Genomic DNA, 25,638 nt, shown 5'->3' on the forward strand with positions numbered 1-25,638 from the left:
GTTCATGTGAATTATCTCAATCATAATTACCAAACATAAGGTTATGTATACTGAGTGCATTAAATTTCTCATGAGAGAAATGAATGGAAAAGTAGAACCAGATTTGCACTTTCTGCTTGGCCCATCACCACTATAGGCTGCTTCAGCACTCCCTGCATGCCAGCCTCTCCCGCACCCACTTCAAATGCACCCTCTGCTCATGTTTTCCAGCTTAGAGTTAAAGCTGCTATTCTTTCAGCCTGAGCCATCATAAGTCCTTCTGGATGGGTGGGGGATTCAGGTGCTCTGTTTTCACAGTAGCATCCCCAGCTCCAAGAGACTGCAGGGCCTATTTACTCCCCTCCTTTCCCACATCTGGTCACCATCTTGGACAGTCATTTTGTGCTGGGTTCTTGTATTCCTATGTACTCTTTCCTCAGCAGTTGCTGTTTTTGATAATTCTGTGGTTGAGTCAATGAACCATCTTCAATTTCCGTTTAACTTCAGTGCTTCCTCTTTAGCTGAGGAAATGTTTGTTTTTAGCTACATGATTTTTCACTTAGCAATTTGTTTATTTTTGACTCACCCTAATAAGTAAACCTACCGATTGCGATTCACAAACTTACATTTACGCTCTACTTGTAGATAATGCAAGATTGTTTTGCTAACTATTTGTAAGGGATAAGAGTCAGAGTGACTTCCAACTTCTTGCCAGCTTCCCCATTATGGGAAGCTTGCAGAGAACATCAGAAACCAACCAGTCTCCCTCCTTCCCTCTGTCCCTTGCTCTCTCCTCCACCTTCCCTCCTTCTTTACCTGCTTCCCTTTCTCCCTTCCTTACCTTCTTCTTTGCTTCCCTCCCTTGCTGTCATTCTGTCATAATCTTCCCTCCCACCCTCTCTTCTCTCTCCCTCCCTCCCATTCTTCCACTCTTTCTTTCCTCTCTCCTTACCTCACTGTTCCTTTCTTCCTCCTCCTTCTCTCCCGATACCTCCTTCTCCCTTCCTTCTTTTTTCCCTCTTTCCCACCCTTCTTTCCCTACTTCCTTCCTTTCCTTCTTCCTCTTCGTCTTTTTCCCTTTCTCCCTCCCTCACCCTTCTTTCCTTGCTATCATTATGTCATTATCTTCCTCCCTCCCTCCTTTTACCCAGTAAAGGTTATGACAGTAAGAATTTCAGTAGTATATCAATTAAAGAGCATTGTTATTTTGATATATAAGAATTAGCAAGTAAAATTAGTTACTTGCATGAAGCTTGGAATATGGAATTGGAAAAACAATGGTTTTTAAATAATGCTAAATATGATATACGATGAGATTGTTTTGGTTAAAATTAATCTCAAATTAATTAATTTGGTTAACTTTTGTTTTCTTGTTATGATTTTCTGAAAAATAATATGACTTACATCTATGTTATCAATCCTTGTATTAAATTGCTAAATTATTAGATCTCTTGACTTCCTGACAAAATGCACCCGAACATCTCATAGAATATTCTTATTCCCACAAATGTATTTATTTTATCAACCTATAACAGATTCATTATAACAATAAGGGGAATTTGCAAAATATAAAAAAGGAAAAACAGGAAAGTTGCCTGGACCAGATGGATTACAAGGATCTTATAAATATTTTAAGGACAAAGTTTCACAAACTTTACAAAATATGATGAACTCTATTTTACAGGGAGGAAAATTGCCAGAGAACTAGAAAATAGGATAATATTGAATCAATACCTAAACATAGTAAAGATTTGACTTTAACGAGAAACTATCAATATCTTTATTGATTAATGACTATAAGTTGTAATAGATACAAACTCAAGGTTAACAGCACCAAACTTGATTGCAGGAAATACGATTTCAGCAACAGAGTGGTCAATGTCTGGAATACTCTACCTGACTCTGTGGTTTCTTCCCTAAACCCCAAAAGTTTTAACCTGTCTACTATTGACCTCACCCCTTTCCTAAGAGGTCTGTAGGGGGTGTCCATAAGCGCACCAATGTGCCTACCGTCCCTGTCCTATTGTTTCATATATAATATGTATCCTTGTATTCATAACTATGTTTTTATTTATACCTATTATCTTGTAAGCAATTGACAAAAATAAATAAATAAATAAAAATAAATAGATTGTAAATAAGTGTAAGAATTTGTATATATGAAGATCTATGTGTGCTTTATCTAGACAGTTAAAGACAGTTAAAAATAATATTAGAAATGTACTGGACATTTGAAGCAGCCTAATGAAAAACAATTCACATTGATTTCTTAATAGGCAGAGAAGGCCTATTCAATGCTTTGGAAGATATGAACTTTGGAAAGAATTTTATCAAATGGGTAAGACTGGTTTACACAATACAGAAAGCACAAATAATTGTTAATGAAGAGCTAACAAATCTTATAGGTTACAAAAAGGATCAAGACAGGTCTACTCATTATCTCCTTTTATTTTTGTTTAATTTACTTCTTGAAATATTGCATAAAGATATAGGACAAAAATGAGAAAATTGTGGGAATAAAGATTGAAAAAGAAAGCTATAGGTTAAGAGCATTTGATTTGTTACTGGTTTTAGAGGATCCTTTAAAGAGAATTGTAACATTAATAGGAAAAATAAAATAATTTGGTATATTAACAGGTTTTAAGATTAACAAACGGAAGACAAAGACATTATCAAAACATTCGGTATATATTAGTAATGTGTGGGTGCAGTCAAAACTTAAGTGGATATTTGCTGAATAAAAACATTTCTAAAACCGTTTTTATTTTCAGACGTTGACTGGCCTTCTTTCAGTGTATCTAGGTTAATATTTAACGTTACTTTCCAATTATTCATTTTCAGCATACTTGTGAAGGCATGGCAGAAAAAGTTATTTATAGAGACACAGAGATCAGCAAGTTAAAACAATCTTTAAAAAATGGGGTGGGGTAGGGATAGCATTGCCACACCTAACATTACTATTTTTTCCCCAAATTTGTTCACTTGGATATTGTAGCAGGAAGACAATGAGAGATGAGTTTACTCAATGTCTCTGTTCTACAGCGAACTGCTTTCTGTGCAGCCCCAATGCTGATATGACCAATGAGGACAGCCCCTTAATCTGGAATTGCTGACGTCTTGCAGAGCAGCTGGAAGAGCATAGGCCAAGGACGAACACTGAATCTGATCTGCGCCGTTTGTCAGAGGCTATATAGGACCCCATGTTCTCACCACTTTGTTCGTCTTGAGCCCAGGATCATCGGGAGAAGGAATATAGCCACAACTTAGCCATTGCTATGGGAAAGTGGCAGGAAATGACAAAGGAGGTATAGCTGTAATGTTTGTGTTTGCGTGATTGTGGAAGGGAGGGAAGAGAGATTTTCAATGTTTGTTTAATGTGGGTGTATTTTAGAGACATTAAAAAAAAAAAGATTTGGGAATTTCCAGAATGGGAAGAGGAGAGGTACATATTTTGCTCAAGATAGAACAAGGGCTAAGAAATGTTTTACTCACAGATTTATTTATGTGCTTGGAAGTTTAGTTCCCTAAATCCCTAAGGAACTCTCTGAGACTGATCTTGGGCCCTGCCACAAAAATTATACCCAGCACAAAAGCCCAGAAGGTTTAACCAGTTAGCTCCATTTGTGACAAGAATAGACTGCAACGCAAAAGCGCTTCCATGGCTGCTCTTCAGAGCTTCTCAGGTCCATCCAGTGGTGGGATTCCATTTTTTTTACTACCGGTTCTATGGGTGTGGCTTGGTGGGCGTGGCAGGGGAAGGATACTGTAAAATCTCCAGTCAGAGGTGATATTTGCCGGTTCTCTGAACAACTCAGAATTTCCGCTACCGGTTCTCCAGAACTGGTCAGAACCTTCTGAATACCATCTCAGGGTTTATCCCTCCTGCTCCTCTGCTCCTCCTCCTCTTACTTTTCCTGCAACATACTGCTACTTTCATATCCAGGTTCAGAGCAGAGACAAGGGTGGCAGAAATAAGATTTGCTCAGCTGATTATTTAGATCATTGTTACTGATCTTAAGGCTAAGAGAATTCTGGGGAATAAATTGTATGTGACTGGAAGGGTGCATGCTACTCTGATGCACACAGAAGCAGTCACAAAGTGTTAAATTTAAGATTAAATTAAACTTAGACAAATAAATCAACAAGGCATTTTGTGCAGGCAGATGGAAAGGATTACAGGGCGGAGGTGGGATTCAACCAGTGTTACTACTGGTTCGGTGACTATGTTTTGCGCGCGTGTGTAAAAAACCTTCAGCTGTGCTGCCCGAACAGCTGAAAAGCGCTGTGCACGGGTGCGCAGCATTTGAAAAGCTACTTTTTTCCTGCTTTTTCAACCTCAGCTGTGCTGCGCAAAGAAGCTGAATTTGAAAAAGCAGGAAATAAAAGACAGGCAAGAGCCCGGGCGGGTGGGTAGGCCAAACAGCAGAAACACAGAACTGGTTCAGTGTCTGCTGCTCTTCAGAGCTACCAGTGCTATAGAGCTTGGCAGAACTAGTAGCATCCCACCCCTGGATTACAGGGGCAGTGTTAAGTTTGAGCAATGAGAGGCTGAACCAGAGCATGAGTGCAACAGTACTTTATTTACAAATAAAGGGCTGACCGTGCTTGCCAAGCCTGGAACTGGCTCGCAGCAATCAGCAGCCAGTTGGACCCCGCAGCCTGCTTTTATAGCTGGCTGCTGGGGAGAACTGACCAATGGGAATGGGGAAATAACGCCCACACAAGTGAGTGGACCTGAGTGAGAACTCCTTGAGTCCTCAGGACATAACACCCCTTCCCCCAGATGCGAACACGCATAGTCCTTGAGGTAGATGGGGGTTTGTGTTGGCGCCCGGAGCGGCGCAACTCGGGAACATTGTCTGACTGTTCGGCATCAGTCTGTGACGGTTGAGCCGGCATAGTGTCACCAACACTCTCTCTGGACTGGGCATCCTCGGAAACCACCGGGTTGGTTTCTGGAGTCAAACTCTCGTGGGTTGGATCCGGTTGATCAACTCTCTGGGCGCTGTTGTCCGGGTTTGGGCTGACCGGAACGACCGCTGGCGCAGACTGGTCACTGGGTGCGATGTGGCTGGGTGGCGGATGGGACGGTTCCCCTTCGACTGGAGACTCTGGATCCTTGTTTGCGAGGTTGCTGAGGCGCCTTCTGAGTTGGTCTATGTGTCTCCTCCAGGACGCGACCGTCCTCCAGCCTGACTCTATATGATCTCGGCCCGGTGACGGCGATGACTTCGCCGGAATCCAAAGTGGGTCCCCAGCGAAATTCCTGGCGAATATCGGCTCCTGTAACATAAAATGTCTAACCCCGAAGTGGAAGCGAGGGGAGAGTCAGGGCAGTATTGTGGGTGCAGTCTATCCAATACAGTCCTCAGGCGTCGGCCCATCAGAAGTTCCGCTGGGGACTTATTGGTGACTGCACAGGGGGTTGAGTGCTGGCTCATCAGGAACCGTGAGAGTTTGTGGTGCCAGTCATCTCTGCCAAACCTAGCGAGGGCCTCTTTGGTGGTCCTGACGGCCCTTTCAGCCAACCCATTACTCGCAGGGTGAAATGGGGCTGTTAAAATGTGGCGAATGCCTAGGTTGGCTGCAAAACGGCTGAATTCTACTGATGCGAACTGTGGGCCATTATCGGAGACCAAGGAGTCGGGTAGTCCATGGGTAACGAACAGGCGCGTTAACACGTTGGTGATTGCTAGTGTGGTTGTCGTGGATAGCTGCGCCACGTCTATCCACTTGGAATAAGCGCCCACGACCACTAGGAACATCTTTCCATGCACGGGCCGGCCAGATCGATATGGATTCTAGACCAAGGGCGCTGGCGCTCTCCCATCTGGTAGGGGTGGCGATGGGGGAGCAGGACGGGATTCCTGGCAAATGCTGCAGGAACTTACCCAATTGACAATGTCCTCGTCTAGACCCGGCCACCATACGTAGCTGCGTGCCAACGCCTTCATTCTCACAATGCCGGGTGTCCCTCGTGCAACGCCTCCAGGACTCGGGTGCAGCGAGGTCGGAATGATCACTCGAGTGCCCCACAGTAGACAACCCTGCAAACTGGACAGCTCCTGCATGCGAGTCTTAAAGGGTGCGAATTTGTTATCAACATTGCCTCCCGGCCACCCCTCCTCACCCAGTCGAGCACCTGGGCGAGCGTTTGGTCTGCCTTGGTTTTGGCGGCGATGTCAAGGCGGTGATGGGCAGGTCCAACTGGGTGATTTCAAAAATGGCATTGACAGGAGCTGGGTCTTCAGCCGGAGCGGGTAAGGGGCAGCGACTGAGTGCGTCAGCGTGGGATAGAGTTTTGCCCGGGCGGTGGATAAGTTTGTATGAGTAGGCCGCTAGAAAAAGCATCCACCGTGTCATCCGAGGGGAGAGGACTTGAGGTGTCTGTTTGTCGCCGGCCAGTAGGCCCAGGAGGGGTTTATGGTCGGTGACCAGTTCAAGAAGTGGCCAAAAGGAATTCGTGAAACTTTTTCACGGCTGCAACAGCTGCTAGGGCTTCCTTGTCTATTTGGCTGTAATTTCGCTCCGTGGCCGAGAGCGTCCTGGAGAAAAAGGCGATGGGGGCCTCGGCGCCATTGGCGAGTCGGTGACTAAGGACCGCCCCAATTCCAAAAGGGGATGCGTCTGCTGCCAGTACTAAAGGAAGGTTGGGGTCGAATTGGATGAGCACTGCCTCTGACGTAAGTAGTGATTTGACGGCGTTAAACGCCTGGTCTTCTTTGTGCCCCCAGTGCCACGGTGACTTTTTGTCTAGTAATCTGTGTAGGGGTTCGGCTACTGAGGCTTTATGGGGCAAGAAGGATGCATAAAAGTTTAGGAGTCCCAAGAAAGCTTGTAGCTCCATTTTGGAGGTTGGTGTGGGAGCTTCGTGGATCGCCCTGACCTTGGACTCCAGGGGTGAATGCCAGAGGCGTCAATTTTATAACCCAGAAAGTCCACCTGTCTAGTGGCAATGGCGCATTTTTCTTTTTTTTAACTTGAGGCCATGCTGTCTGAACCTCTCTAACACTGCTCGCACTCTCTGGAAGAGTTGGGGTCTGTCCCTGGCCGAGACCAAGATGTCGTCGAAGTAGGGTACTACACCAGGGAGGCCCTGTAAAATCCGCTCCATGAGGGATTGAAAAATGCCCGGGGCAACACTTACGCCAAATTGGAGACGCTTGCATCGGAAGGCACCCCTGTGAGTGACGATGGTCTGAAGTTCCGCTGTTTGGTTATCAACAGGGAACTGTTGATATGCTTGAGACATGTCCAATTTAGCAAAAATACTGCCCGGTTCGAATGTATGCAATAAATGCTGAATGACGGGCACGGGATAGGCGCTAACTTGTAAATATTTATTGATTGTTGTCTTGTAGTCCGAGCAAATTCTCAGGCTACCATCTTTTTTTAGGGGTGTGACAATGGGCGTCTCCCACTTGGTGAAATCTGTTGGGTCAATGACCCCTTGTTTTAGTAGTTTATCCAATTCAGCGTCTAGTTTTGGTCGAATAGCAAATGGAACTCTACGTGGTTTTAATCTGATTGGGGCTGCCTGGGGGTCAACGGTGAACGAGATGGGGGTTCCATTATAACACCCCAGCTCCTCGCTGAACACATCTGCGTAGTCAGCGAATAAGGAGTCAGTGTCTGAGGTTGAGACAGCATGGACTCCTGTTAACCCTAGGCCGAGGTGGGGAAACCAATCGAGCCCCAATAAGGTGGGTAGGTTGCCATTAACTACCACTAGAGGTAGGTGGCCTTTAAAAGCTCTAAAACTGACAAAGAACTTGCCTCTGCCGATCACGGGAATGGCCTTCCCTGGTAGTCCTTCAGACCGAACTGGCATCTCTGAAGCCGGGTAGTAGATAGGCTGGGGTGGAGTCTCTTGAGGGTGTTCCACGAGATTATTGAGAGCGCTGACCCTGTGTCAACCTCCATGTGGCACGGTTTACCTTCTAGGGAAACGGAGAGAGAAATTTTACTAACAGAGTGGCAAGTACGCCTGGCAAGGCGGTGCGTGCGACAGTTTAATACTTGCCTCTGTGGTCCCGAGTGCGAGGACGGGGGTCTTTGTGCAGCGCTTTGGGGGCTTGGCAGACTCTCGCAATGTGCCCCTCTTATGGCAGTTGTTGCAAACGGCTCCTTTAAACTTGCAGGTGGCCCTTTGATGTGATCCCCACAGGCTAGGCACAGGGTGATGTGCTTGGGTGGACCGGTGTATTCTTGTTTGGCCCCTACCTGCGACCGTCTGTCATTGGTGAGGCGATGGACATCGTTCTCATCGTTGTGGCCTTCCTCCGCTTCCACCTCTTCGGAATGGACTGGGAACGCTGCTAGCTTGGCGCTTGGGCCCTGAATTTCGGTGGCTGAGTTCGTAGCTAGCTCGGCTGCTAGGGCCTCCTCTACCGCTTGCGCGAGGTTGAGGTCTTTCTTAGCCAGCAGACGCCTCTGTAGGTTGAGATCCTTGACCCCACAAACCAATTGATCGAGGAGCATGTCCTCTAGGTATGTTCCAAACCCACAGTGCAGGGCTGCTGTTCTGAGGGCGGCCATATATTGGTTGATGGTCTCCTTACTTGATTGCTTCCTCATTCGGAACGTGAACCTCCTGGCGATTTGTGAAGGTCTGGGAGCGTAGTGGTTTGTGAGGATCTCAAGCAACTCGGACCACGGAACGTTTTTTAATTCTCTCGGCGCCACGAGTGCTGCAGCGGTATCGTAAACGGTGGCTCCGCAGTAGATTAGGAAATAGGATTTTTTCCGATGCTCTCCCGCATCCGACAGGCCGACCGCATCGATGTAATGATTGAAACGGTTCTTATACGATTCCCACTTCTCTTCGTCTGGTTTAAACGCCGGGAATACTGGATTGGAACTCATGGTGCTGGAACGGCTGGGCTACCTGCGGGAGAAATCTCTCTGGGACTACGAACGCTCGTGAGTTACAAGTGATATCAGCTCTGGAGAGGTTTTTTGCTACCCTCTCTTTCTCTCTCTCTGGGTTACCACGTTGGCTGCTAGCCGTTGGAGGTGTCTTGATTCGCGCCAAAAAAGTGGGCGTTAGTGACTCTCTACAGCGCTGTGCTGTGATTTCTACTGGCCCGAAATTCAAATGACACCCGTTTGAATTTCGCGCCAAATGCAGAGCGGCTGCGGCTCGCAGCGCTTCACTTTCCCGTAGCGAGGCTAACAAGCGGCTACAGACGCTTCTAACTATTTGACTCAGACCGCTTTCTCTGGCTGCGGATCTGCGTTTGCTCTTTTTGATCGCTCGTTTCGCTAGCTGACCGCTCTCTCTGGCTGCGGATCAGCGTTTCCCCTGTTGCCAACCAATCGCTCTCTCTGGGCTGTAGATCGGTGGCTAGTGACTCAGCGGTTGCAAGGTGCTTCTGGTAGCCATCCCATCCTCGTCGCCAGTGTTAAGTTTGAGCAATGAGAGGCTGAACCAGAGCATGAGTGCAACAGTACTTTATTTACAAATAAAGGGCTGACCGTGCTTGCCAAGCCTGGAACTGGCTCGCAGCAATCAGCAGCCAGTTGGACCCCGCAGCCTGCTTTTATAGCTGGCTGCTGGGGAGAACTGACCAATGGGAATGGGGGAAATAACGCCCACACAAGTGAGTGGACCTGAGTGAGAACTCCTTGAGTCCTCAGGACATAACAGGCAGCAATTCATACATTCATCCTCTTGCCTCTCTCTTGCAGATTGAAAAACTTACTTTTTCTTAATTGAGGTTAGCATCATTCCCAATCTGCGAGTATTTCTGAAACTGTCCACATTATGTATTGAGGATGCTATTGCCTTTGTACAAGTTATCCTGTTTTCTTTCCCCACAGGAATTGGAAACTCAATATTCCCCTAGCAGGTGGTCTCCACGGCTGGATAAGGATGTTGTGATTGAGGCACACACGAAAGCAGTGACTGAAGGTATGGGCTACCCAAGAGATAGAAAAATGGGGTAAGCAAACTATAGACCTCCCAGTTCCTCTGGATTCTGGCTTTATTGCCAAAATATACTAGAGCAGGGCTGTCAAACTTGTGACCTGCTTGCCAGATGCATCACATGCTGGCTACGCCCACGCCTGGTTTAGCCAAGGGGAGGGGAAATCCTGATATGTCATGTGACGCTGCCATGATGCTGTGAGTTTGACACTCCTATACTAGAGCATCTGAGTTCGCTCCAGCAAAACAGGCAACATGCATGCTTTTATGAACACGTGGTTACATTGCCAGGATTAGTTACGTCGTGGCAGGTGTACCCTTGTTTGTAAACTCTGGAATAATTTTATCAAGTCTGCACACAGTTGCAAACATAGGAGTCCTGATTGTTCACAAGACAAAGAAATACAATGAATAATAAAGGAAATAAAGCCCAAAACACAACAGATGACAATCAGGTCCCCAAAGCACTCCTGAAAAGCTTGACCTTCGGCCTTTTTCCAGAAGGTGGAAAATATTGAAATAAATTGGTGGGTATGGCATTTCTAATGAGCAGGCATAGAGATTTATGGACTACCTACCCCCTGATAAACATACCAGGGAGGAGCTGGGCAAAAGTGGAAAAAAAAAATGAAAGGGAGACCTCTTTCCTTTGAAGTTATGTCAAAGTGAAAAGCCGCTGTTTCCCCAAGAAGCAAAGAGAATCAGATGCAGTTGTGACGATGGGTAATCCTTGACTTATGACCACAATCGAGCCCAAGATTTCACTAGCTACGTAGGACAGTTGTTAATGGACTTTTGCCCCATTTTACAACCTTTCTTGCCACAGTTAAGTAAATCACTGCACTTGTTAAAATAGTAACACGGTTACTAAATGAATCTGGCTTCCCCATTGGTTTGCTTGTCAGAAGATTGCAAAAGGTGATCACGTGACCCTGGAACACAGCAACGTTCCTAAATATGAACCAGTTGCCAAGAGACCAGATATTGATCACATGAGCATGGGGATGTGGCAATGGTCGTAAATGAAACAGTGTCATAAGTGACTTTTTTCAATACCTCCGTAATAAGCAGTTACTAAACCAATAGTTGTAAGTCGAGGACTGCCTGTTTAGAGATTCAGTGACATCTGGAACATCTAGAAGGGCAGCCCAAATAATATTTAGAAAGGATGATTGCTGCATTTGTTGGTGTTTTCTTCCAATACTTTGCAGGTACTCAAAAGGCCCAGGCATTCACCCAAACTCTGCTGAATGTCCCCTATGGCTCCGGTGAGGGAGAGAAACTGGATGTGTATCTTCCTAAAAAACATATTGAAAGTAAGAGCACAAAGGGTGTGGTGAGGATTCTTAAAGGGGTAGGGTAGGGAAATAGGAAAACAGAGTTTAGAAGACTGGCCTTAGGTAGATGAGTATGGAAATGGCCTTCAAGAATGCAGTTGTCTGGTAAACCCTCAGCCCTGAAAGGAAGAAACTAAAGATTGCTGCGTCTTAATTCTTTTGATGTAAGGTGTGGGAGAGAAAGTCTCTGTCATGCTTTCAATAAACTCCTATTATTATATACTAGACTATTATATACTAGACTATATTATTAACACTAGAACTTCATAAGTCGTCGTGATGATTTCTTGACCTGATCTACCTGTAAGGGGTGATGCTATGCCTGAGATATAGCAATATCACTTGGACTTATATACAGCTTCATAGTGCTTTACAGCCCTAAGCAGTTTAAAGAGTCAGCCTATTGCCCCCAACAATTTGGCTCCTCATTTTACCGACCTCGGAAAGATGGAAGGTTGAATCAACCTTGAGCTGATTAGGATTGAACTGCTGGCAGGCGGCAGAATTAGCCTGCAATATTGCAGTCTAACCACTGCGCCACCACAGCTCAGATAAGATGAACAAAGACGGGGGGGGATGATACATTTGGGGAGAGTTACAGTAGAAGATGCTTTTAATGATTTGTTATCCCATTTCAGCCTTTCCTCTGGTGCTCTATATTCATGGTGGCTACTGGCAATGTTTGAGGTGAGTTATATTGCAGGCTGCAATGTTCCATATTTTCCAATTGCTTCAGTAAGTGGGACTCTGGCTAGAGGAACCTCTTTTTTGATGGAGGACACCTACTATTATAACAACTGATATTTTTTGTTTCTTTCTAGCAAAGATGTTTCCGGGTTTGCTGCATGCCCCCTAGTGAATCAAGGCATTGCCTTGGCTGCAGTTGGCTATGATGTAGCTCCAAAAGGTATGTTATGGTAGCTCAGGTGTATTGCCCACCCTGCTCTCCTCTGACTAACCATGATGTTGTGTTCTCTGCCCAGGGCAGCTGGAGATGATGGTCGAGCAGGTGCGGCATAGTGTGGCTTTTGCAGTTCAGCAATATACAGGGATCAGGTAAGAATGGTTGCTAAAGTTGCATGAGTAATAAACATACAACCTTGAGAAACAGAAGATTGGATTCCACTGATAACCTGCCCAGGTTTAGAACTCAGCTTAATAGATGTTGAGTGATTGACTCCTCAGCCAGTTTTCCCCTCTCTGTCCCTGTCAGCATCTCTTTGTTCATTGTAACCATGTCTCCTTTTCTGGCAGTTGTGTCTACCTGCTTGGGCACTCAGCAGGCGCCCACCTGGCAGCCATGGTGCTATCCACAGACTGGGCAAAATTTGGTGTTCAGCCAAACATCAAAGGTATTGCCTAGGAGAAATTCATCCCGTTTTTCTCACTTTTTTTTGCCTTGTTATTTCTTCAGTTTCTCTTGCTTGAACATCATACATACTGGAATATTAGGTCAAGCTGGAATCCATTTTAAAACAATCCAGATTTTTATTTTAATTGTTAGTTAATTAATTTAATTATTAAGTTAATTTAATAAATTAATTATGGAGTTATTAATTTAATTGTTTTTAATTAGTTGTTAATTTAATTATTTTAATTAATTTGATTATTTTTAATTAGTTATTAATTTAATTATTTTTAATTATTTTTCACCCTAGGTGTCTTTTTGGTGAGCGGCATTTATGATTTGGAGCCCATTACGCACACCTATATTAATGATCCGTTGCACATGAGCCTGTAAGAAACATTCCTAGAACTGTTTAATTTGGGCAGAGCAAAAACATAACAATGGCTGCCAATTCTTCTGGTTGACGTCTGGCAGGCAGTACTAAATTAATTATATACACATGAACAGCTAAAGCTACAGTATTTATATCATCCAGCACAATAGCCCTTTAATTTCCTGAGTGATCTGTAGAGGGAGAAACAAGTATATGACTAAATAATTTAAATCTCTGATTAGTTCACTATCTTTGATTTAGAACTTTTCTCTCTGTTGCCTTCTGTGCATTCTAGGTTTGTGTGCATATGTACCTTTGTGTCTCCTTCATTTGCATATCACGTTGTCTTTTCAGCCAATGTGTCCAAATACTATATCCCAAACACACTGTATATATTCCCACAGCAAGGTTTTTTGAACCCATGGACTTTGTTCTCTCAATTGCATTTAGTGTGATAAACGCATTCAAAAATACAGTTATACATAGAAAGGGCTATTTTTCACAGGTCTGCCCATCTGTCAAAGTCTACCTCCTTTACCTCACTACTCATTTCAATAGTGTGTTTTCTTTCTTCAGTACAGTGGCGCAAGAAAATAGCCCTTTGTTGCATGTGCCAAAGGTGAAAGACGAGGTAGCTTGCCAGGTGCTCATTGCAGTAGCCCAGCATGACCCACCTGAGTTCCACAGACAGTCTCGGAAGTATTGTCAGGTATATTGACTACACACAAGCATCCATTTGAAATGTTGGGATTCAATGACCAGAGAAAGCAGTTAAGGGGAAAAAAATGTGCATGTGCTCTTTTTGTATGGAAATAAAATGCCTGAACCAACATGCAAACATTTTGATCCTTTGGAAATACAGGTGGTCCTCCACTTACAACTGCAACAGAGACCAACATTTCTGTTGTTAAGTGAGACAGTTTTGCCCCATTTAACCACCTTTCTTGCCACAGTTAAGTGAATCACACGGTTGTTAAGTTAATCTGGCTTCCCCATTGACTTCACTTGTCAGAAGTTTGCAAAATGTGACATGACCTCAGGACACTGCAGCCATCATAAATATGAGTCAATTGTCAAGTGTCCAAATTTTGATCACATGACCATGGGCATGCTGTAACAGTTGTAAGTGTGAAAAATGGTCATAAGTCATTTTTTTCAGTGTCATTGTAACTTTGAAGTCACTAAATGAATGGTTTTAAGTTGAGGACTACCTGTATTTCACAAGGGTTTAAGCAAGTATGGCTGATAGTGCCTCCTCTTCAGCCATAACTAATAATTTTAACTGCTTTCTTTCATCTTTTAATTCTATTGTTTACCTTGAATAATCAGTGTGAAATAGTAAGGGGTAAATCAAAGTAGTAATCATGTGTGTGCATTTAAAATTGTATTACATGTATATATCTAAATATAAGACTAAAAATGCATACAGCTAGTCCTCGATGTATAACCACGTGTTCTGTTGCTAAGTGAAACATGTGAAGTGAATTTTGCCCCATTTTACGAGCTTTCTTGTCACAGTTGTTAAGTGAATAACTGCAGTTGTTAAGTTAGTAACTCAGTTGTTAACTGAATCTGGCTTCCCTATTGACTTTGCTTGTAAGAAACTCACAAAAGGGGAATCTCATGACCCTGGGACATTGCAGCCGTCATAAATATGAGGCAATTGCCAAGCATCTGAATTTTGATCACATGACTGTGGGGATGCTACAAAGGTCGTAACCATGAAAAACAATCATGTCACATTTTTCAGTGCCATTGTTACTTTGAATGGTCACTAAACGAACTGTTGTAAGTCGAGGGCTATCTGTATTTGGACCATTCTTTTCTGTTTGGAGAGAGATGCCTAAATAGTTGTCAAATGAGCCGCTTCCATCCTGCCACTTTAACTTCCACAAGCAGATAAATAGATGTGAAAGTGGCCTCTCTCACATAACAGAGGTTCTTTTGTTTGCCGTTTTTTAAAAAAATATCTATTCTACTATCCTGAGATCTACATCATTATTGTTGCTGTTACTTTAATTTCCTTTCTGCCTTTCTACTTGTTGGGTACTCAGAGCAAATGCACTTGTAACTACCATGACGGGAGCCATTTTGTTCACATTCCTGTTGCTTCCCCACAGGCTCTTCGTACAGCAGGTTGGAAGGTCTCTTTGCTAGACCTAGCAGGCACAGATCACTTTGATGTCATTGAGAAACTCTCCCAGGAGAACTATCTCCTCACACAGGTACAGTGGCTAAGAGATTTGGCAGTAAAAATGAAAGCATTTGGGAACAGATTGGATTGAACTTGTGCTATAAACTATGCTTCAGATAGTCATGACATTTAGAAAATAATTGGTCATCATTCACAGACAAATGAAAACAGTAGCTTCTGGACTTCCCATGGGGAAAATGACAGTTGAGATGACATCCCAGCTCTTTTTTTGCTCCCTTTTGCAACAGGAGGACTTCATTCTTCCTCCAGATTGAAGGAGGAAGCTAGGAATCCACTATGCAATTCCTAGACTATTGCTTCTCATGAATAAATTGTAGAAACAGAGGTTTCTCAATTGGCTTGTGAATTGAGTGACAAAGAGGTAGGATCTTCATCGAGTCCACAGTTGCAAAGTAACCAAAATTAAACTCACAAAAAACAACTTTCCTCATTTCTAAATCAGCTTTGGATTTATTTTTTTCTATAGTGAAAGAGAGACTTTATTTGGATCACATAAATACTGGATGCTTTTGTTATTTCTTAAGTTGTGTTTAAATTAAAACATTGGAAACTCTTACTGGCACTTGCTTGGTTCACAAAAAATTGGATATAAAAGAGACTAAAAACATTTAGTCTTTTTTGGGCGGCAAGATTGAGGGCAATAGAAGAAGGGGACGACCAAGAATGAGGTGTCTGGATGGAGTCACTGAAGCAGTTGGCTTAAGCTTAAATGGACTCCAGAAGATGGTAGAGGACAGGAAGGCCTGGAGGAATGTTATCCATGGGGTCACGATGGGTCAGACATGACTTCGCAACCAACAACAACAAAAAACATTTAGACAGAATTACTTTTTAAACTTTTTTTATTTATCTTGTCACCCATTTGTCATATCGAGGAACAAAGAGTTCTCTTTTTTGAATTAAGGGATACAAATATTATATCTTCTACCAGCAGAGTGTGTAAATAGACCATGACTACATGGTGCTAGATGAGGTTGTGGTAGATGAGGTTCCTGTGATAAGCAGGTTCCAGTGGCAGGGATGAAAGAAGCATTTGATGATTTGAGTAAAAGATTGACACAATCTCTGGAAGTGCAATTTAAAATTTGGACAAAAGACTGGAGAAGAATTCAGGGGAAATTAAATAAGTCACTAAGAGGATGGATTTTTTTTAAAAATAGAAAACTAGGGATTTGGAGCTACAGAAATAATAGCTACAGAATGGAGCTAGAGAAATTGAAAATTTTGGCTATGCCAGAACCCAGACAGAAGGAATTCTGTTTGCATTAAGACAAACAGCAAGATATATTTTGGTACATTTCTTGAGGAAAAGAATAGGGGACCAATTTTTGCAACGTAATTTTGAGGCAAGATTGAAATTGAGAATATTGATGTAATTGTTTTAAAGGAGATTCCCATTAGGATCTTGTGCACTTCTTCCTGACAGACATTCTGAAACAGACAATTTTCCATTTTATTAGCGTAAGTTGGAAAGAATAATTGTTAAATGAGTTTTGTCCCATTTTATGATCTTTTGTGCCACAGTTGTTAAGTGAATCACTGCAGTTGTAAGCTTCACTTAACAACATGGTTTTGTTGAGGATTATCTGTATTATTCTAATTTGTATAAAACACAATCACCAGGAAAATTTGGTGGAACAAAATTTATCAAAACTTTCATAATCCCAGAGAAAATTGTGAAGATTCCTATACCAACTATGGACATATTGGTAGCTATAAGAAAGATTAAAACAGAGTAGGCACCAAGACCAGACAGATTACTGGTTCTTATTGTCAGCGTTTTTAAATATCAACTTTTGGAACCATTTCAGAAAATGATGAATTTCATTTTACAGTTTGCAGTTTGTCAAGTCCATTTTATAAAACAGCAAAGAATCCTATACTCACAGGCCCATTGCAAAGACCAGTGGGAACTTATTATTCCTGCAAGAAGAAAAGAAATACATGTATTTATTCCTTCTGTTCCAGGTGATTCTGAACATGATTTCAAGTGGCTGAAAGGAACAACAATCCTGAAAGGAACAACAGCTGTCTGCCTGCTGTGTTCTTCTCCACTGTCTTTCCACTGAACTCCTTTAGGTCAAACAAGGACTGAGCTTCCTGCCCCTTTCTTTTCTCAGCTGCAGATGTATTGAGACCAGAGATATCACGTGGAACTTTTAAACAGCCCACCTCAGCTCTCACACTGTGACATCTATTATGGCTTCCGAGATGAAAAGCAATAAATAAAACCAGATCCTGAATTACATCTTTATCATAGTTGTACATTACTTGGCCCACTGGATGTAATTTGGGAATGAATCTGTCAGCAATACCAAATTGCTGCATAAATTACTTTTCTTTATTTTGCTTTAGTCTCAAACTGCAGGTTTATTTTCTTCCCTTTGAACAGCATCTGCAGATGATGTTCTGGGTGCATTTAAAGCCATGATGGTCAGAATAATAAAACTATGAGTTAGCTCAGTGGTAGCTGTTCTTTTTGCTTATGGCTCCCTATGCATTTGAGGACTATTATATGTCTTCATAAACACTGGAAAGAATCATCCAGCCCATTTTCCTCCTATCTCAAAGCAATCTTTGTTAGGAAATTATTGGGGCTAATTTTCAGTTTAGTTTGCAACTGGATCAATCTTAGCTAATCTTTGCATCTAGATCAGAGCAAGGACATAGCCACTCAGTCTAGTTAGCAAAAATATAGTTAGTATCGATGTATTAAATATTAGCAAACACTAGAAAAAGTTGACCAGCAAAAACTGGAGAAAAAGCAGACAAAGACAGGAAGAGAGAAGAATATCAAGCAAGTATTTACATTTGTAATTGGACCTCTAAACTGCAATTCAGGGCAAGTTTACCAGAGAACAATGTAAGAGCAAGAAAAAATAATAAATTTTAAAGAGTTAGCGGGGCGGTGGGGGGGAAGCTACTTGGGTACCTTTCTTTAAATATCACTTATATTTTTGCTGTACATTGTACTCATTCTGGCTAGCATATCGTACAATCTGAAAAAAACTAAAACATTACATTACTTTAACGTTATTTTTAAAAGGAAGATATCAGATTCATGTGATTTCTTATGAATACTCATGATTTGTATATGAGTCATCTGAGATCACTATCAAAGCACAGATCACAGCTATCTGCAAAGAATGAACAATAGTCACTGTAGAAAGTTAGCACTCACCCCTCTCCTAGAAGAATGAAATATTCAAGGAAATATTAAAAAGGCAGAATATTATATTTCCTTGGATGAAGAAAAGGAGAAACATATTTTAAAGACAAAGCAGCTTCCTGCAGTCCCTACCTCCCCTTCGGCTCCAGGGTGATGGGATTAAGACATGGCCCTCAGGAAATGATAGGATTACCCATCTCACCACATGGCACCTGGGAAGATTGCAGTAGCCAGCACTCAGGTGAAGCCATGTGGTCCAGACAAAGTCTACAAAGTTAGCTAAGACCCCCGCCCCTGGGAGTCTGACAGTCAGTGGGATACATTTCTTACACAGGAACAGGAAACATTAAGATAGGGCCCAACAGAGGGTATGAAACCAAGGGATTTTCAGCATCCCTTCTCTTTTCACCCAGGAATTCCAAGGAACGTGGTCCTGTCCTATATTAACATACTCCAAATACCATTTTCTGATTGGTCCACACATACTGCAAGACGATTGGTTAACTAGACTGCAGTGATTGGTTCGATATGAATCAACCGCGATTGGCTGGGCTGATCATGGGAGATTCAAAGAACTGTCATTGGCTGGCGAGCCACGAGCAATCCCTATATGAAGGGCTGCCACGGCTCCAAGATCTTGTACCGATCTATACATGAAATAAAGAGCTGAAAAAAGTCACACTGGTCTCGAGTCTCTCTTTCCCAACCTAACACTGTCCACCATTAAACCATCTTTCTAAACAGCCTCCATGTTTCCAGTCTCTTTTTCCCCACTTGGAACTGAACCCAGAAGGATATTTGTTCCAACATCACCATTCCAAATCTTTTTCATTCCATTATAGCCTTTAATTTAATTTAAATTTCAAATGGATCCTATGCATAACTGGGAAGATTCAAAAGGATCTGCTTCTTGAATTCGTGTTTTTGCATTGCATCTCTGCCAGAAATTCCTTCCCTCCCTCCCCCATAGATCTACTTTCCCAGCCTTATTGACAGTAAAAGGTTGGATTGCTAATTCAACCTTAAACGGATGTTGTTCTTGTACAAATATATGTGATTTGTGTTTTTTATGGCAATTTCAAATGGATCCCACTTGAATCTTGGAATCCTGAGGATTTATCTGAAATTTTTTAGAGAGCATTGCCAAGGGAAAGTCTTTGAATTTACGTACATTTATTGTATTCACTCAGAAATTAATTATATGGTGTTTAGTAATGTTAAGAAAGTAAATTTAAGTTCCAGGTGAACTCAATTTATTGTGACTGGGGATCCACAAGTAATTTTCTGGGCCATAATACAGTATAAAAATGGTTTATGATTGAGTGCTTGATAGCCTTTTTCAAATTCTTAGGCTAGTGGCTAGCCAACCCTACCCAACCCTAGTTAACTTTTTATCAAGGGCAGCAAGGTGCTGCCATGTACTGTACTTTTCTGGGCATTACCAAGATTTGTACTGTGCTGTTAACACTAAAACAATGACTTGTTCATAGTTAAGGGCCACAAAAACCTCCGCTCTTAACTGAGGCACCAAATACAAAAAAAAGTGGAGTTTTTCAATTTGAAATGACAACTTGGAGATCTAGTTTTGCTTTACCCTTGTGGTACAACAAAATCAGCAAGGGGTTTAAAGGGCCATTTTTCTAAAAGGTGCTGCCGATATAGAAGCGCTTTTTAAATTGTAAAACAAAGGTCGTTCTTTGCTCATGGCGATCGTAATAAGAACTACGCTTCCCAGCATGTTCAGCGCTCACGGGGGCGCGGCATACACGACGCCAACGCTCAATTTCCCGTCATGCCCCGGGAAGCCTTTTTTTTTGTTTTTTTGTTTTTCTCCTTTCCCGCTGCAGTTTGAAAGCGCCGGCAACCATCATGTTTCTCGGGGAAGCAAAACGGCGGGTCCCGCCGGGCCTCGAGTTGTACTTGAAAGAGAACCGTCTCGCCACGTTTACTGAGTGGCCCTTCGTCTCCGACTGTTCCTGCACTGCGGACAGGGTGAGGGGCTCGTTTCTCCCAAGCCCTCCCGTGGGGTCCCTCTTCTCTCGGGGGTGGGAGACTTGTTTTCCTTGGAAGTGACTCTTCTTCTGTTTAATGGGCTTTTATTCCCAAGCACATCTTGTAGGAATTAAGATCACGCGAAGTATCAGTGCCGCTTTATAAAAACCCTACTAAGACCACACCCGGAATGCTGCACTAACTACAAAAAAAAAAAAAGATGTTGAGACTTTGGAGAAAGTTCAAAGAGCAACTAAGATGACCAAAGGCCTGGAGACTAAAATACACGAAGAACGTTTGCAGGATTTGGGTTTGGCTAGTCTAAAGAAAGTAAGAATTAGGGTTGACATGATAGAAGTATTCCAGTATTGGAGGGGCTTCCACAAAATAGGGGGTCAAATTATTCTTCAAAAGCACCAGAGGGCAGGACAACAAACAATGAATGGAAACTGCCTGTTAGGGACTGGGGTGCACAGCTGGGGATGAATGGCATGAAGAGCAAGCAAAACTGAAACCATCTCTCCCCCCACCCATCCATGGAAAAATTGTCTCCCACAAAACTGATCCCTGGTGTCAAAAAAGATTGGGGACCACTGGGCTAAAATATGTAGCCATGTATAATTAAATAATGAGAACCAGTAGTGGCTAAGATGCATGATTAGGAATGGTGAGACCCAAGCATTAGTTTTCTCCTAAACCAGGAAGTCAAAAGGCATCAGTTCACAATTGAATTGGACTAGAGTGTTTGATTATAGTCCATAACCTTCAGTGAAGAGGTCTATATATTTCAGTGGATTGATACAGGCTAATCACAATGCTAACCTGTTATAGAACATTTTAAAAGTGTGCTTAATATTTTTTAATTTATTTTACTTATCTTGCTTCCTATTTGAATAGTTTTATGTATGTGCATTAGTATGTGTATTATCTTAGAAATTTGAAATAAAACTGTACACATAAAATATTACTATTCTTTTCCTGTTCTTCTCATATATTTGTAACAGAGTAGATTCAGAAGTTATTTAGAATCAAGGAGACTTGTAGTGAAATCGTTTTTCAGTTGCAGCCCCTCCAATTTCAGAAATAAGATGTGTAACCTGAAATGTATAACTTTGTTGAATACTTTTTCTCATTTGTCTTGCTCTGTCTCTTCCCCCTTTCCCAAATCAGATGGCTGAAGCTGGATTCATTCACTGTCCTATTGAAAATGCTTCTGATGTGGCACAATGTTTTATATGCTTTAAAGAATTAGAGGGATGGGAACCTGATGATGATCCCATGTAAGTACTTTGGAATTATTATCCTAAGACTTTTAATGATGCCAAATGAGTTTTAGCAAAGAAAGCTCAACAAATATACTTAGGTGATCTTGCAAAACATTGTATTTCATTTCTATAATTAAGGATAATAGAGGCAATGATAGAATTGTACTAGATATTAATAATTTATTATGTTGTCCACTCTTTTTCCATAGTACTGTTAAAGCCACACCAAAGCAAATTAAGCCACCTGTCAAAGACGGGTTCAACATCTCTATCTGATTATTAGTTGTATGGCTGACAATAATTGTTAACATGATTAGCTAATACTTTGCAGTCAGTACAGCTGACTTCCCTTTCTGAGTGGAAGGTTTGCACTCAAGCTTTTTCCCCTTTTTTCACTGAAGTAACCTGGAATCTTGACTATGAATTTACACAGTCCAGAAAACTCTAGAATATCTAGAGGGATGTTTGTAAGGGTTTCTATATATCCTGTCAGCTGACCCTAAATTCATGTGCAACATCTGTTTTTTCATGAGGCCTAAATTGGCAAGGCCCAGAAAAGGCTGGCATAAAAGTATATTTTCTGAGCTTTTTGAAAACATCTAGCCTGTTTCGAAATCAATTTGACCAAAAAAGAGAATGCAGATATTAGGCTTTCTCTAGAGCAGGGGTCACCAACCTTTTGGACCTCAGGGACCACCAAACTCATAATTTTAAATCCTAGGAACCACTAACCAGTTCTGTGGGCATGGCCTAATTTGTGGGTGTGGCTTGATGGTCATGTGACTGGCTGGGCATGGCTTGTATGTAAATATTATAAATATATAAATATTGAATTTTTTATTAAAAAAGAGCAACTTTTACCCAAAATCAGGCAAAGCAAGCAGGCAGATTGAGTTGCTCACAGAATCATTCAGAGATCTATCTATCTACCATTGGCTAGCTCAGTCTCTCAAATTTGCTTGCCGTGAGTTTGCACTGAATAATAGAATCTTCAGTCCTAAGGGAGGTTCGGCTGTGCTTAAAAGCAGAGCCGAAGATCTAAAGACAAGCTAAAAAGCAAGAAATCCAACCATTTCCTGCTTCCTAGCTAATCTAAATCTCCCGGCACAGCAGAACAGATGATGGTCGGAAAAAGGAAAAATAGCAATTTAGCAGGCAAGTTTTCCGGGTAAGGAGTGAGTGGGCCGGGAGGGTTCCCGAGGGCCTTGTGTTTCTGCGCGGCCTAGATAAATTGCTTGGGGGGTGGGGGTGCTCTGGGGGTGAGATTTCTCTGCGGCCCACCAAAATTTTCTTGCAGCCCACCGGTTGGTGACCGCTGCTCTAGAGCTAGCTAGGCTGGGATAATGGGTGATGAGTCATGACAAAGTGTATGTCACTACTTTCTATGCTTCAGCCACAGAAATAAAGTAATCAGAAAGGCAACCAGCCCTTGGGAGCTGTTGCTTCAAAATGCACCATGGTGATGGCCCCTTGGGAACAGTGAGAGGAACTCTGGGGTCTCGGCCCCTGATTTAATCCAGTTCATAGATGGGAACACAAGAAATGTTCCAGTCTTCTGACCGCATCATTGTCATATATAATAGCTTTCTGCGTAAGCTTGCCTGAGCCTCTTCCAAAAGTGTTATACATTTTATCCAGTTATAAACATAGGTTTTATGGTTGCAACAGTGCCACGGGAAGATTGTTATTTATTCTATTCTTTCCATAAGAATTCAAAGAACAGTTAAAACAGTTCATTTAAAAGGATAGTCTGGTCCTAGAGCAATTGTTACTCTACAAATATAGAAATGGAACATAAGATAGAAGGGAAGGCAGCCATACATACTCAGAAAGAATTCCAGATAATCTGGCTACCAAAAGTCCTATTTCTAGCTCCAAGATGCAAGTCAATTTCCCAAGGGACCAAGAGCAGAGTTTCCCCACCTGACATATGTACAGGTTTGGAGGAAAATAGTTGTTTAATAGTAAATGGATGGACAGAAAGGTTGCATTTGGGGAGGTGGGGGGCATGAGGTCCAAATTAGGAAGGCATTCTTCACATGCAGTATGCTTGCTAATTAATTGCCTTTAAAAATCCACTGCATCATTATGACTTGTATTTCAAATTTCTAGGGAAGAGCACCGTAAACACTCTCCCAAGTGTGCATTTCTTGCTCTACAGAAAGACATTTGTGACCTGACAATACAGGAATTTATGAAACTTCGTAAAGAGAGGATGAACAATTTGATTGTGAGTATAACTTGCAAGGAACCGTTAACTTAGCTTGAGTAGTCTCATCAGTGTGCAGGAATTTGGTAGTACCTTTTCAGATTAACACATTTTATTAAAGTGTGAACTTCAACTCATTTCATCAGATGCATGAAATGCCAAATTGATACAAGAATTAAATTGGGACAAAGCAGGGAATGGAAGGAGGAGGAGAAGACGGACAGGTTACTCGGATATAGGGTACATGCAATATAGTTTATACGTTTCTTATTGCATAATACGAAATTGTGTAATAAGGAATAAAATTGTGTTGTATTAAAGTCTACTGTATTTGTTGAGACATCCTGAGCTAGCTTGAAGCCTTTTGACATACCCTGTTTAAGTCACCCCCAAAAAGACGGCCTAGGCATTTTTTCGGGGCTCAAAAAAAAAAAAAGACCCAGCCTTATTATATGAGAAACATGGTATGTGCGTTCAGCAATCTCTGATTCAATAGTGCTGCCAAAGTTTTTTTTCTCCAAAACTGCTACTTTAAGACCTGTAATGGAGTATCTTGTGTAGTTAAAACTTTGCCCTTGTTCTGAGTCATGCATTTGGTAAAGGAGAAGTAATAAAGATGCTTACAAGACTCCTTTTAATTTTTTGGCTATCATAAATTATTGTGGCTTTCCTTCTAGAATTACTCTGCTTTCCCTATTGTATTATAGGGGTCATATGGCTACATAATCTTATGTCCTAATTTAGCTACAGTGTGTAGGCCAGTTTGTTACTGGCTGAATTCTATCTCAAAGTGAATTATTTAAGTACATTTCTCTTTATCAGGGTAAGATTCCCTATATAGCTTTTTTCCTATAACCCAATAGCTGCCTATTTATTAATAGGAATGTGTATTTTTAATTTTCTTCTAGGAAACAGAAATTAAGCACACAATTATCGAGATGGAGAAATATGCTAACCTGATCCGTGAAAAAATAGATGATCTGCGTTCTATATGCCATTAGATGATGTGGGCTTTTTGAGTGTCTAAATGGTATTGAGCAAAATCAAAAGTTGAATTGCTCAAAGTCTGCTGTTCAAGTTTATGTTAAGTTTCTTTGTAGTTACTTATTATGGAATTTCTTCTGATGCATTTATGAATAAATGCTCCTTTTTATAAAATACCATGTTTACCATGTTTTAATAGTTTCTTGGGCAAAATTGTTTGAAGGCACTTTTCCCAGTGTTTGCTTGCAGACATTGCTCTCAGGTGCTAAACGAAGCTGTAACCCATTCTTTTTTAAAAAAGTTTTTTATTTTGTAACAAAGACAAATAAATAAAACCATCTTTCCATTCAACAGTGTGTCGGCTATTCTACCTGTTAATGATAGCTGTAAATTTTTCCAAGTCTATCACAATCCGTTGTTCCAATCTATCATAATTGTCCTCTTTAAGTGTGCTGCATCTAGCTGTCATTTGTATCCCTAAGTATTTCACTTTTTTGTAATTTGAATATTTAATTTGTCCATTAATCTTTTGTTTTTCTGTCATTTTTCACCCAACATCTTTCTTTGTTCTTTATTTATTTTCAGTCCTGCTACCTTGCCAAATTCCTCTATTTCTCCAATCAACTTAGGCCCTGTTTCCAATGGATCTTCCAGTATAAAAACCAAATCATCTGCAAAAACTTGTAGTTTATATTCTTCTTTTTTAATTTTCATTCCCTTTATTCATTTTTCCTAATATTCCTATTCAATACTTCCAAAGTCAATACAAACAGTAGTGGGGATAGCGGACAGCCCTGTCTAGTTCCTTTTTAAATATTAATATTTTCTGTCAATTCTCC

General features: G+C 41.7%; 2 protein-coding genes across 2 annotated transcripts; both read left to right on the top strand.

Moving 5' to 3' along the window:
* The first annotated feature begins 2,835 nt into the window (after nt 1–2,835).
* Nucleotides 2,836–17,428, top strand: AFMID (arylformamidase). Its single transcript, XM_026701826.2, has 11 exons — nt 2,836–3,284; nt 9,802–9,892; nt 11,119–11,223; nt 11,883–11,931; nt 12,066–12,151; nt 12,228–12,300; nt 12,499–12,596; nt 12,903–12,981; nt 13,542–13,674; nt 15,086–15,190; nt 17,149–17,428. Exons 1-11 carry the CDS (start codon nt 3,255–3,257, stop codon nt 17,176–17,178), a joined length of 879 nt encoding a protein of 292 aa, XP_026557611.1. The 5' UTR covers nt 2,836–3,254; the 3' UTR covers nt 17,179–17,428.
* A 2,725-nt stretch (nt 17,429–20,153) lies between these two features.
* BIRC5 (baculoviral IAP repeat containing 5) lies at nt 20,154–25,150 on the top strand. The gene is made up of 4 exons (XM_026701691.2): nt 20,154–20,341; nt 21,512–21,621; nt 23,719–23,836; nt 24,724–25,150. The coding sequence occupies exons 1-4, from the start codon at nt 20,219–20,221 to the stop codon at nt 24,814–24,816; spliced, it is 444 nt and encodes a 147-aa protein (XP_026557476.1). The 5' UTR covers nt 20,154–20,218; the 3' UTR covers nt 24,817–25,150.
* Nucleotides 25,151–25,638: the final 488 nt, after the last annotated feature.

Source organism: Pseudonaja textilis, chromosome 2, assembly GCF_049901715.1.
Source record: "Pseudonaja textilis isolate UNSWEBS1 chromosome 2, rPseTex1.2, whole genome shotgun sequence".
NCBI lineage: Eukaryota > Metazoa > Chordata > Lepidosauria > Squamata > Elapidae > Pseudonaja > Pseudonaja textilis.

Coding starts and splice junctions, on each gene's coding strand:
- AFMID (XM_026701826.2), top strand. CDS start 3,255: ATGGGAAAGTGGCAGGAAATGACAAAGGAG. Junction 12,152..12,227: donor CTATGATGTAGCTCCAAAAG/GTATGTTATGGT, acceptor TTCTCTGCCCAG/GGCAGCTGGAGATGATGGTC. Junction 15,191..17,148: donor AGAACTATCTCCTCACACAG/GTACAGTGGCTA, acceptor CTTCTGTTCCAG/GTGATTCTGAACATGATTTC.
- BIRC5 (XM_026701691.2), top strand. CDS start 20,219: ATGTTTCTCGGGGAAGCAAAACGGCGGGTCCCGCCGGGCCTCGAGTTG. Junction 20,342..21,511: donor GTTCCTGCACTGCGGACAGG/GTGAGGGGCTCG, acceptor TTCCCAAATCAG/ATGGCTGAAGCTGGATTCAT. Junction 23,837..24,723: donor AGAGGATGAACAATTTGATT/GTGAGTATAACT, acceptor ATTTTCTTCTAG/GAAACAGAAATTAAGCACAC.